Genomic DNA, 12,580 nt, shown 5'->3' with positions numbered 1-12,580 from the left:
GTTAGGGTGAGAACTACGAAATGAATTACGGAAGTGAAATTCAACCGAAGAATTCCAGGCAGCCGTTGGTTCAGGGACAGAAAGTGGCTCTTTCTCAGCAGACAAATCCAGCGGCCGTCTCCATCGCTACGGCAGTTAGATACAACAAGTTGCTTAAACAAAGACAAGGAATCAACAGCTCGAATAACTCGCAGCATGATTTTTTCAGATACAAAAGATTTGTGAGGGCATTGGAAAGTGAAGACTATAAAAGGCAGAGTGATAAGAGACCGGATGTTCTACCAGCCATTGAGGATGACGAAGGCGCCCAGAAGATTTTTGTGATGATGATACAAAATCAGCTTGTGCTACCTGTCCGTAAGTTGAAGACGAAAGAAGCCAAAGATAGGGGAATCAAAGTGACGAAAACCTCACCAGCTTTGGAGGTTATACATAAGGCAGTCCTTCAAGGGGATGTTTATTATATGTGGAACTTTACCCCAGCCAATCCATACCTATGGATCTATTCGATTTTAGGGTTGGTAGCAGTCTTTGGGGTGATATTGTTCCCATTGTGGCCTATTTGGATGAGAAAATGTGTTTGGTACTTGAGTACGGGAATGTTGGCGTTAATCGGTGTCTTCTTTGGCATCGCTATCATCCGGTTGATCATATACATAGTGACATGGGTGGCTCTGCCTCAACAGTTTTGGTTGTTCCCCAACCTATTTGCCGATTGTGGTGTTATTGAGAGTTTCAAGCCTCTCTATGAATGGAAGGATCCAAGTAAGGGTGGAAAGCATAAGCACAAAGATGACAAAACTAAGGGAGCTATAACTGAAGTTAAGACAAATACAGCTGAGACTGCAGCTGGTACTACAACTTCGTCTTCTGTTTCAGACGCAACTACTGGAACCTCGTCTGTTCTTAGCAAAAAGCGCATCGCTACAGTAGTTGATCTTGACGATAGCGACAATTAGATTTAATAGGATATAAAGTTAACATGCCAAAACTCACACACTAGATCAAGGAATAATGGGGCATATGAAAGAATATTCAGAGTAACTATGAGGCTACCAGTTTACAGTCTGCAAGTAGCAAAAGTAGGCATGTGGGAAAATAATGTAGTATTCTAGAATAGGTAGGTTTAATCCCTTTTCACTGTTGAAGCAACGGGATTGACTATAAAGTTAATTTGAATAAGATTGTTTAGGGACCGGATAAGAAGGACCAACTTCCTGAATGGAGAGTCTGGCTAACCAGTGTCCCATGTCAATAGCGGTTTCAAGCTCCTTACCTTGGACAAGGCCAGCAACAAAGCCAGCACCAAAGGCATCACCCGCACCGTTTGTGTCAGTGATTTTCTCAGACTCTAAAGGAGTAATATTATAAATCTTAACACTATCCTTGCTGACAAGATGGGTAGGCTTGGTACCTTGGGTGAAACAAACTATTCTCTCCCTCTTTTGGTTAGCCTTCGGAACAGCCACAATTTTCTTTGCAATAGAATCCAAGTCTTCTGTGCCAGCATTGTGAGACTTTCCATAGGATGAAATTTCAGACTCGTTACAGACAACGATATCAACGTACTTGATGACTCTGTCAAGAGCATCCTTGAACATCTCCGGAATGAATGGAGCAGAGAAGTTTAAGATGAGAAGTTTATTGTTCTCGGCAGCATGCTTTCCAAGTAGCTCAATGGCCTCAGGGGAAACAGTCAAGTGAAATCCTCCAACATAGAAAACCTTTGCGCTTTCGACAGCAGCCCAATTTTCAGGCTTTTGTAGGTGTGATGGCTTGAAATGGTTTGCAGCAGCCAAATCAGTAACCAATGATCTATTAGTATGATATATCAAAGCAGCGCACTTACCAGTGGCAAACTCATCTTGGTACATGTAAGAAGTGGTCAAACCAACAGCATTGTTGGCATTAGTCAACTTCTCGGAGTACAAATCTTTGCCGACAGAACCAAAGTAAAGAACCGATTTTGGTGGTAGAACGTACTGAGCACCTCTGGCAGTGTTCTGAGCGGCACCACCGGCAACAAGCTTGACACTGTCCATACTCAACAACTCTTTGAAAATTGGCATGTGCTTTTCCTCGGCCAAAATGGCATCGTTATCTTTCAAGTCATACTTTTTGAGTAATTCTTTGCTGACATCAGCCTGAATATCCAATAATGGATTTCCCAAACAAACTAGATCATAACCCATGGTGTTATCTGTGTAAAGAAAGGTAAAGAAAGGAAGAGAAAAGGTAAAGAAAAGGTAAAGAAAAGGTAAAGAAAAAGGTGCATAAAGGCTTGAAAAATATTACTGCCGATCCCACCAAGTTTACGAATAGAGTGAAAAATGTTGAAATTTGAAATTTGAAGGAGTTATATAAGATAAACCAAAGAACGATTAACAATATCATCAGCCAAACCTTTCAACTTATTTCTGTTTTAAAGCAGTAAGAAGTTGGTCAGCAACAGCACCTGCCGAAGCAGGATTTTCGCCTGAAATTAAACGACCATCGGTGACAGCAAAGCTGTCCCAAAGTTTCTTAGTCTGGACGTAAATTCCACCCTTGGACTTCAACAAATCTTCGGTTAAAACAGGTAAAACCTTATCCAACTTGACTTGCCTTTCCTCATCGTTGCTGAAGCCGGTGACCTGTTTGTTCTTAATAAGATTTTCACCAGAAGAAAGCTTGATGTTGGCCAATCCAACAGAACCATGGCAAACAGCAGTGACATAGCCGTTGTTTTCATAGATCTTGGCACTGATTTTCTGCAACTCAGTGTTATTAACAAAATCAAATACGACGCCATGACCTCCAGTAAAGTAGATAGCCAAGTAATCATCAGGATTTATTTGAGAAGGCTTCAAAGTAGTACCTAATTTGTTCATGAAATCCCTGTTTTGGTAGTAGTCAAAGCTGAGCTCGTCAGTATCCGCCAAACCCATGGGATCCATAGGGGTGTAACCTCCTAGAGGCGAGACATAATCCACTTGATAACCTGCTTTGGTTACTTTGTCGACGAAATGCACAGCTTCTCCGAGCCAAAGTCCTGTAGCTCTTGGAAGTGTAGGATACTTGGATACATTAGTAACCACTATGAGAATTTTCTTGCCAGCCATTATTGTAAACTAATTGTGTACACTTTAAATAACCTTGAAGATTTAATCATATTAAGTTTGGAAACAACTTTGAATATATAGTGTCGGATTAATAAGCATTGCTCCTCATTAGGAAGGCAATTCTTAGTCTAGCCTTTATTCGGCAAGGGCTCCTAACTTTTCAGTGTTTTTCTTTTTTAATTCTCGCAGTTTCTGCAAATGCTAAGAACGATTTTATATAGACGAGTGCCTTGTTCCAAAACAAAGGATTTGTAGGGTGGTTCAGTATGCAGTTGCACATTGAGAAAGATCCATTCCTGAAATATCGGCCTTTTGCTGGTCAGACGGACAATTTGTTGTTGCAGCATTGGCATGAATTGGCTGCGACCGTGGTATTTTACTCGGTGTTGATGCTCGTAGCACCAAAAGTGAATAAGAGGATCTTTGGTGATTACTACTCCAAGATGCAAAACAAAAAGAGGAGGTTGGATTTTGATATTCATATAGTTGCTATGATCCAAAGTCTATTAGCCATTGGCCTCTGCGTGCCAATGTTTGCGCATCCTCTGTTCAACACAGATCCTATCTTTGGTACCTATGATTTTGCAGGATTTGCAGCCTCTCTGACATGTGGATACTTTGTGTGGGATTTGGTTTACTGCTGTATTTTTCATTACGATATCTATGGGTTTCAGTATCTTTTCCATGGATTTGGTGCTTTAATTGTCTTCACGTCGACATTTGCAGGTTATTGCCAGCCTCTTATTCCGGCCTTTTTGATCTACGAGTTGAGCACTCCGTTTGTCAACCTTCATTGGTTCTACACTAGAGGTCCCAAAGGATTGGTGAATGAAAAGACTTTTTTGCTTAATGGACTTCTCCTAATGACCACCTTTTTCCTTTCTCGGTGTGTCTGGGGAATTTACGTTTCTATCAAGATCTTTAGATTGTGTATGCAGTACAAAGATAGAATGCCAGTCCTATTCATTCCTGTGATATTCACTTTAAACATAGGTTTCCACATCTTGAATCTCTACTGGTTTAGCAAGATGGTTCTTTTGGCTACTAGACGTGTTGGAGTGGACGACAGGAAGAAAGATTACTAGTTACAGTTCTTGTTTGTACTTTTCTCCCCTCTTGCTTTTCTCGTACCGACGACCTTTGGCACCGCTTGCGCTCCTCTCATCTTCGCGAACCTTCTGGTTAAGTCGAGAATAAGGGGAACTTTCTAGAATAGGCGCGGCTGTGTAAGAAAAACTTTTCTTTTTCTTTCGAGGAAGTTCTATTTCCTAGCCGGGTGTCAACCGATAGTTAGTTCGATACCAATAGCAATTTAGTATATAAGTAGTGTGATGGAAGTGTTAAATATGTGGGTTGTTGTCTCAATTCGATTACATTTCTTGTACTGTTGTTTCTTTATAGTGGATAAGATAAAAAAGAACTTAATACATAATGACAAAAGCTATTGGAATTGATTTAGGTACTACCTATTCATGTGTTGGACATTTTGCCAACGACAGAGTGGATATTATCGCCAATGATCAAGGTAACAGAACTACTCCTTCGTATGTGGGCTTTACTGATACTGAGAGATTGATCGGTGAAGCTGCCAAGAACCAAGCTGCCATGAATCCTACCAACACAGTCTTTGATGCTAAGAGATTGATTGGTAGAAAGTTCACTGATCCTGAGGTTCAGAGTGATATGAAGCACTGGCCTTTCAAGGTGATTGATGATGCTGGAAAACCAAAGATTCAGGTTGAGTACAAAGGCGAAACCAAGGTGTTTACACCAGAGGAGATTTCGTCAATGGTGTTGAATAAGATGAGAGAAACGGCTGAGGCCTTTTTGGGTGAGAAGGTTAACGATGCTGTCGTTACTGTTCCTGCTTACTTCAATGATTCTCAGAGACAGGCAACTAAAGACGCAGGTACGATTGCAGGAATGAATGTTATGAGAATCATCAATGAGCCAACGGCAGCTGCAATTGCTTATGGTTTGGATAAGAAGGCTGAAAGTTCGGGAGAAAAGAATGTTATGATTTTCGATCTAGGTGGTGGTACATTTGATGTGTCTCTTTTATCTATTGACGATGGTATTTTTGAAGTCAAGGCCACCGCTGGTGATACTCATTTAGGTGGTGAGGACTTTGATAATAGATTGGTTACTCACTTTGCCGATGAGTTCAAGAGAAAGTATCACAAGGATATGACTGGAAACCAGAGAGCACTGAGAAGATTGAGAACTGCATGTGAGAGAGCCAAGAGATCCTTGTCTTCTTCTGCACAGACTTCAGTGGAGATTGACTCCTTGTATGAAGGCATTGATTTCTATACGTCGATTACCAGAGCTAGATTTGAAGAACTCTGCTCTGATATGTTCAGATCAACTTTAGAACCAGTTGCAAAAGTGTTGAGAGATTCTAAGGTTGACAAGTCTCAAATCGACGAGATTGTTTTGGTTGGTGGTTCCACAAGAATTCCTAAAGTTCAGAAATTGGTTTCTGATTTCTTCAACGGAAAGGAGCTAAACAAATCCATCAACCCTGATGAGGCTGTTGCTTATGGTGCTGCTGTCCAAGCTGCTATCCTTTCAGGTGACACTTCTTCAAAGACACAGGATTTGTTGTTATTGGATGTGACTCCATTATCTCTTGGTATTGAGACCGCTGGTGGTGTTATGACGAAGTTGATACCAAGAAACTCTACCATTCCTTGCAAGAAGTCTGAGACGTTCTCCACCTACTCCGACAATCAACCTGGTGTGTTGATTCAGGTTTACGAAGGTGAGAGAACCAGAACCAAAGATAACAACATGTTGGGTAAGTTTGAATTGACTGGTATTCCTCCGGCTCCAAGAGGTATTCCTCAGATTGAGGTTACCTTCGATATCGATGCAAACGGTATTTTGAATGTTTCTGCAGTGGAGAAGGGTACCGGTAAGTCACAGAAGATTACTATCACCAACGATAAGGGTAGATTGTCTAAGGAAGAGATTGACAGGATGGTTTCAGAGGCTGAGAAGTTCAAGGTTGAGGATGAAAAGGAGGCCGAGAGAATCGGTGCCAAAAACGGATTGGAATCTTATGCCTTTTCGTTGAAGAGCACCGCATCTGAGAGCAAGTTCGCTGATAAAGTTGGCGCAGAGGACAAGGATAAGTTATTAAAGAAGACCGATGAAGTCATCAGCTGGTTGGATGCTAACCAGGCTGCTACTAAGGATGAATACGATGACAAGAAGAAGGAGTTGGAGGAGGAGAGTAATCCAATTATGCAGAAGTTGTATGCTGCTGGTGGCGCTCCTGGTGGCGCTCCTGGTGGTGCTGCTGGTGGTGCTCCAGGTGGAATGCCTGGTGGAATGCCTGGTGGAATGCCTGGTGGAATGCCTGGTGGAATGCCTGGTGGAGGCAGTGCTCCATCCGGTGGTGATAACAATGGACCGTCCGTGGAGGAGGTCGATTAAACTATCTTTGAGTTGGATATCACCTATTTGGTTGGTTTTGCATGATTTTACCTTATCCGATGTTCTTCTTGTTTGCTAACGAGGTTTTTTGGTATAAGTATTTACTAATGTTTTTGATGTTTTTATCTAAATTGTAGTGACTAGTTTAGCCGTGAAGCAGAAATATTCTGGAATTCAACAAGATCAGAAAATCTAATTTTTTTTCTCCTCTAATTTGTTCAGCTTAAACAAGTACTCTTTTCTGCTCGAAATTTGCCGTTTTCCTTACAACAGGATGACAGAAGAGGTAGCAGTTTGTCGTATTTGTCGTTGTGAAGGCACTCCGGATGCTCCGTTGTTTCATCCTTGTAAATGCCGTGGTTCCATCAAATATATACATCAAGACTGTCTTCTTTCCTGGTTAGAGCATTCTCATAAAGACTCATGCGATATTTGTCACGCGTCGTACCATTTCAAGACAGTATATGATCCAAACACTCCTGATATTCTTCCTGCTTTTATAATATTAAGGAAGGTGTTCTCGGAGTTGCGCGTATTGCTCTATCGCTTGACGCAGGTAGCGCTCGTTGCGGTGCTTGTTATATTTCAGGTACCAGTTTTTGTTTCTTCTATTGATCGCTTATTGAACTGGCAACTAGGATGCCATGTTCCTTACTCCAGCTATACTTATGGATTTATCTATGGAGAAGAGATTCCAGGCAAGACTGCCGAATCTTTGATTTCTGACTGGGACAAGTTGACCACGTTTTTCGAAAACACATGGAGCAGGGGCCTCACCCTAATTTTGAAATATGCATTTGTTCTTGGTTCCATGTTACTTATTCAAGGCTCAGTTGTGAGTGACGAAGGATTCTCTAAGATCATTCATAAAAAAATAGGGCCAGAGCCTAGAATGAATAGATTAATTGAGCTACTTCACAGACGGCAATTGAGAAGGCTCAATAACGAGATTCAAAATCAGAACGAGAACGAGAATGTGGGGGGCAATGCTGATGATGATCAAGCCAATCTTGAAGAACTTCGTCGTGTGGTTGAGGATGCAAACAGAGTAATGCATGAGGAGAGACCCAGAAATCATGATTTGCTCGATGATGGCCATGCCATTGATGGCTTTGATGATCTCGATGCCAATGAACTCAATGATATTCCCAACCTTCCTGTCCTTCCAGATGGTGCCCCACCTATTGATGCTATTGTCCCTGATGAAGATGCAGCCGACAACCTCAATAATCGATTGTTCGATATGGATAAAGGAATCACCTTTATATTTCAGATAACTATATTCATGGACGTTGCTGTTATCGGTATATTAATGTGTCTTAAAACTTTCCCTTCTTTGATTGGAATGGCTACCATCGACCTGGTGAGTTCTTTGGTCAAATCTTCTTTTTCATCAATTTACGGTCTCGTCCATTCCACAAATGTTTATACTCTTGCAGTGAGGTATATTGATGGTTTCCTCACTTCTGACACCGTTCATCACTTACTACAATATTGCCGTGACAATAAGCTCATATTCAACGTCACTAACTTCTTTATGCAAAATTGGTTTTTGCCTATAAAGGATGTATACACAAATACCGTTCAGTGGACCCCTTCAGCAAATACATTTGAGAGAGATTCTGTGGTAATTGTAGGGTTTTTTATAGCTGGTTGTGCTATTATGTTTATTATGCGCAGAATGGAGCATGGATGCTCTCAAAATAACCCTCTTACGGGTGGCTACAGATCTATTTACATAGTTCTGCTCGAGATTATTTGTATCTTGAAAGTTTTTGCGCTAGTCATGATCGAATGGCTTGCATTTCCTCTCTTTTGTGGCTATCAGATTGAGTTTTCCTTGGTGCCTTTTTTCAACGATGACTTGTACACTTACAAAATTGATCCCCCTTTATTAGGTGATGCAGTTCCCCTAGGTGTGGCCCCTAGATGGCTCTTAGGTACCTTTTTCATGTACTTTTTCGCAGCCTTTGTCACAATGACAAGATCGTATATCCTAAGGAAAGGAGTTTTGTTTTTCATCAGGCCATCTGATGATCCCGATATTAGATTGTTACACGATGCTCTCATGAAACCTTTCTCTTTGAAACTCTATCACATTGGTCTATCCGCTTTTGTTTACAGCATTTATATTATGATAGAGTTCACCATGGTAGTCTGGGGTGTCAGATTACTTTCTCCCATTCAAATCTTGCCTTCGACACCTCGATTCTTTCAACTTGAAAGACTAGATTACGTCATGTTATTCTTTGTTGCATCCATGGCTCAAGATAAAATCAAGGCTTATTGGAAGTGGGCTTTCCAATATTCGTGCTCAAAACTCCGTTTGTCATTTTTCTTATTGGGAAACGATGTTCCTTCGGAAAGGGGACATGTGCTGTACAAAAATTGGAATAGCCGGCTTACTCATTTCAATGCTCTTCCGGACTACTCTAGTCCCGTTTTGGAGCATGAGGCTGCACACTATTTTGCCGAACATCCAGATACAATATGTTGCTTTGTTCCTGATGGTAACTATGTTCGTGCCCCTGATAATGATCAAGTTGCTCGCACTTTTGTGAAAGAATTATTTGTTCCGGTTACAAAGGATGATAAGCTTCTTGCTCCTATCCCAACTATTGATGATGACGAGGATAGGTATAATCCGTATGGGGACGAGGAGCTACTCAACATTGTGACTTATACTATCGTCTATAGACCTCCAGGTTTCAGAAATAGGATCTTTTGTTTGTTGGGAATGATGTGGGCGTTCTCGATGTTTTTAACGTTTACTCTTTATGCTGATAGCGTGCTTATTGGTGTTATAATGATTCGTTTCCCAAGCCTGGGTGGTGTATTCCACTTAAATGATTCCTGGAATTCCAATCCATTCAAGGTTGATTTCGTAAGAATTGCTGCGGCTCTGCTCCACTTGATTTTCATGTCAAAGCTATATGATAGCTTTGCATTGCAAAAGGACTGGATATTCCAAGTCTTAAAGGGCACTGCAACGAGAAACAGCCATTCTTGTTTCTCGAAGATCAGGTTGACCTTGAAAGTCGCTCGGCGAGTGGTGAGTATTCCCGCACATAATGCCTTGAGATACATTCGTCGGAAAGCTGATCACTTGAAAGTAGGGTTATTGATCATCACATATGGCTTTGCAGAGTTTATTATCTTGGCCTTGGGTATTACTCTTCCGCAGAAATGTTTGGAGACTTACATCTTATCTAGACCTGAGCTTTTGCACAGCTGGATTATGAGCGTTTACCGCGTGTCTGTCTTCGCATTTATAATCTTATCCATGAACTATTTAGGAGGTATAGTGATCTCCTTGGAGCCAAGATTTACTGTCTCATTCAAGATTCGTTATCAGATTTTTTATGTTTCTTTGGTGATAGGTCTGATTTGGATTCTGCAGTTTGGATATTATCTAACAAGCCATCCTGATGATGACTTCAGTTGGTTGTTCCAAAACGAGCTATCGTCAGAAAAAGGTTTATCGCTTTCCTTATTAGAATATTGGATTGATCTATCGGTGGATAGGCTGACGGTAACTAATTTTTCATGTCTTGGCCTCTGGATTTTGTTTTTGATGAAGGAATTCTCTCTTCAGATCAAAGAATTCTTTGGTCGGGTGAATGGCCAGTTGAAGGAGGAGTATTTCAGCAGTGGTAAAGTTTTGACGAACGCTTCTGATGATTTTAATACTGATGATGTTTCCGTCCATTCAACTAACGAAGTGAATGAGTGAGTATTCGTTCATGCATATATCTGTACATTTTTAGTTTCGGCTTGTTTTGATTCTCTTATCTTTTATCTCGCATTTATCTAGAAATGTTGAAGCTAAATAGGTTTATGTAGTGTTTTGTAGTAAAGATTTATTATCAATAGCACCAGTGATCTTCAAATCGGTATGGTTAGTGTTACTTGAGATCTCAAGTTCATGCTCATTGGCCAGATGTAGCATGCAAATAAAGAAAAATGATGTCGACATATCCTTTTTCTGCTTTCCGTCATATCTCTCCAGTGTATCCTTCATCACATCACTCAATTTTACGTCTATTTGATCGTCTTTTTCATTTGAAGCCGCTGACTGCCACATGTTATCTTTAAGACGTCGAACATCGACTTTTTTGGATACCCTGGCATAATTTAATGGCCTTGAGCTGTATTTGCATGGGTTCTGAGATGAGGATAGCTGCATGTTGAAATCAATATCACCCAAAATGCCTTCATCCTCATCAACTTCATGTTCATCCAAATTTTCATCTTGAGGAACATCAGCAAAGAAGTGCTGACCACCATCATTATCATTATCTTTTTCGCTGTTCGGCTTACTATATACATCTGCCCATAGTTCCTGTTCCGCAAGTAAACTATGATCGTTTGATCTCCATTTCACTCTTCTGAAAATGCTAATATGAGTATCCGGCTTCAAAAAAGACTGAATCAGCTTCTTTGAGCTCCATTGAAGATCATCAGGCAAGGTTACCGATGAATAGTCATTAAAGCTGGACTCTGGTAGCGTTGTCCTTCTACCCTTCCGGAAAATCTTCTTCTCACTGAGTTCCCCTTCCTCAGTATTCAAGAAATTTATAGGATACGAGTTCTTGGATGGTTTAAGTTTGATCTCTTCCGATTCAATTACTTTGCAATCTTTGGATTTCTCTTGTTTGATAATCTCGTCATTCAATTTCTGGCCCATTGTTTTCCTGAATAGGTCTATCTTCCAAGAAGGATTGGTTCGTCCAGTCCATGTTTTATTAGTCTGTTTGTCGAGTTTTTTAAGCAATCCAAATACCTCTTCGTTGACGTTCCCAATAAATCCTTCTTCTCCATCATCTATATCAGCGTCTGCCTCGCTAATGCCGTTATCGGTGACGTAATCCTCAGGTGATAAGCCGGCTCTAGATGTATTGTTACCCACTGGTTCGTACGCGGGAACGTCGTTGTTGAGCATTGTTTCATCATCTGCATCCTTCTTTCCGGTTGGAATTATACTATCGACAAAATCATCTGCCAAGTCGATGTTTCCGAGAACACGTTCTAATGCATCCAAGTTCGAACAAACAGTGAGGTCATCTGTATCGAATTGACTCTTCCCGAGAAAAGCATTAACGCTTGCGGCACATGAAGATACCTCGCCAACAGCCTCCTTATTTATAGATTCTTTAGACTTTTCGGTTGAATTCACTCCAGCTCCTTCAAGCTTAGATGCGGTCATCGTCTCGTCAAAGACAATTCTTCCCTCACTATTAATCTTAAGAATGTTCATTAATAGAGACTTCGCTCCTCCTTCATCAAATTCTGACAGAGCACTCTTGAACAAAGGATCAATGGCCAGTTCTCGGTCATACTGTTTATATTTTAGGGTTTCAAAATCATCTTTCAAAGTAGTTCGTGGTTTCTTGGCTCTTCTTCTACGCTTTGCAACATCTTCCTTTGTAGATTCTTCATCCTCGACACTAATATTTCCTTCAGTTTCTTCACCCAGCTCAGCAGAATTGCTTTTCTGAGCTAATCCAGATAGAAGTCGGCCAGTGTCAGAGGCAACGGAATCAATTCTATGTGAAAAGATCTTCATGCATCCATCCAACGTTGCTCCGGCCTTTTGAAAATTGATAGACAATCCATCCTTACTTCGAAGCAAATTCATATCGTGGAAATAGTCGATTAACGCGTACTTCCATGAGTTGCTTGAGTTGATCTTGTTATCCGTGGCCATTCGAATAGCCTCATCAAAGTTCATTTTGTGGACTCCAATGTTGGTGTCCGTGAGTATGAAATCCCCAGATGTGTCCAAGCCATCACCATTTTGTTCTGGATCATCCAATAACCGGCGTCGCTTGTGGCTGCTATTCATAGTTCAATTGGCAAATCACAACCTCCCGTTAACACCGTTATTGGACAAGATGCAATTAGCTCCCGTGCCTGATCAGTGAAAATATAACCGCCGCGTCGATTGTACGCAAGAGGCGAGATTTTGGGCATAAAATATTCGATCTTTTTTTTTTGGGGGGGGGGGAGAGTCTTATTTCATTGATCGAATCTGTACG

The 12,580-nt window shown here is 41.0% G+C and overlaps 7 protein-coding genes across 7 annotated transcripts; 4 read left to right on the top strand and 3 right to left on the bottom strand.

The window, feature by feature from the left end:
• Positions 1-20: 20 nt before the first annotated feature.
• On the top strand, positions 21-959 carry FOA43_003359 (uncharacterized protein; the record flags this gene model as incomplete). The annotated part of the gene is made up of 1 exon (XM_038923610.1): positions 21-959. One exon carries the CDS (start codon positions 21-23, stop codon positions 957-959), a length of 939 nt encoding a protein of 312 aa, XP_038779538.1.
• Positions 960-1,169: 210 nt separating this feature from the next.
• On the bottom strand, positions 1,170-2,192 carry FOA43_003358 (uncharacterized protein; the record flags this gene model as incomplete). The annotated part of the gene is made up of 1 exon (XM_038923609.1): positions 1,170-2,192. The coding sequence occupies one exon, from the start codon at positions 2,190-2,192 to the stop codon at positions 1,170-1,172; it is 1,023 nt and encodes a 340-aa protein (XP_038779537.1).
• A 219-nt stretch (positions 2,193-2,411) lies between these two features.
• Positions 2,412-3,101, bottom strand: FOA43_003357 (uncharacterized protein; the record flags this gene model as incomplete). Its single annotated transcript, XM_038923608.1, has 1 exon — positions 2,412-3,101. One exon carries the CDS (start codon positions 3,099-3,101, stop codon positions 2,412-2,414), a length of 690 nt encoding a protein of 229 aa, XP_038779536.1.
• A 266-nt stretch (positions 3,102-3,367) lies between these two features.
• Positions 3,368-4,186, top strand: FOA43_003356 (uncharacterized protein; the record flags this gene model as incomplete). The annotated part of the gene is made up of 1 exon (XM_038923607.1): positions 3,368-4,186. The coding sequence occupies one exon, from the start codon at positions 3,368-3,370 to the stop codon at positions 4,184-4,186; it is 819 nt and encodes a 272-aa protein (XP_038779535.1).
• Positions 4,187-4,532: 346 nt separating this feature from the next.
• Positions 4,533-6,542, top strand: HSA1 (Heat shock protein 70 1; the record flags this gene model as incomplete). Its single annotated transcript, XM_038923606.1, has 1 exon — positions 4,533-6,542. The coding sequence occupies one exon, from the start codon at positions 4,533-4,535 to the stop codon at positions 6,540-6,542; it is 2,010 nt and encodes a 669-aa protein (XP_038779534.1).
• A 274-nt stretch (positions 6,543-6,816) lies between these two features.
• Positions 6,817-10,275, top strand: FOA43_003354 (uncharacterized protein; the record flags this gene model as incomplete). Its single annotated transcript, XM_038923605.1, has 1 exon — positions 6,817-10,275. One exon carries the CDS (start codon positions 6,817-6,819, stop codon positions 10,273-10,275), a length of 3,459 nt encoding a protein of 1,152 aa, XP_038779533.1.
• A 102-nt stretch (positions 10,276-10,377) lies between these two features.
• Positions 10,378-12,387, bottom strand: FOA43_003353 (uncharacterized protein; the record flags this gene model as incomplete). The annotated part of the gene is made up of 1 exon (XM_038923604.1): positions 10,378-12,387. One exon carries the CDS (start codon positions 12,385-12,387, stop codon positions 10,378-10,380), a length of 2,010 nt encoding a protein of 669 aa, XP_038779532.1.
• Positions 12,388-12,580: the final 193 nt, after the last annotated feature.

The sequence above is a fragment of the Brettanomyces nanus genome, chromosome 4, assembly GCF_011074865.1.
Source record: "Brettanomyces nanus chromosome 4, complete sequence".
NCBI lineage: Eukaryota > Fungi > Ascomycota > Pichiomycetes > Pichiales > Pichiaceae > Brettanomyces > Brettanomyces nanus.
This window is presented reverse-complemented; position numbering and strand designations above follow the sequence as displayed.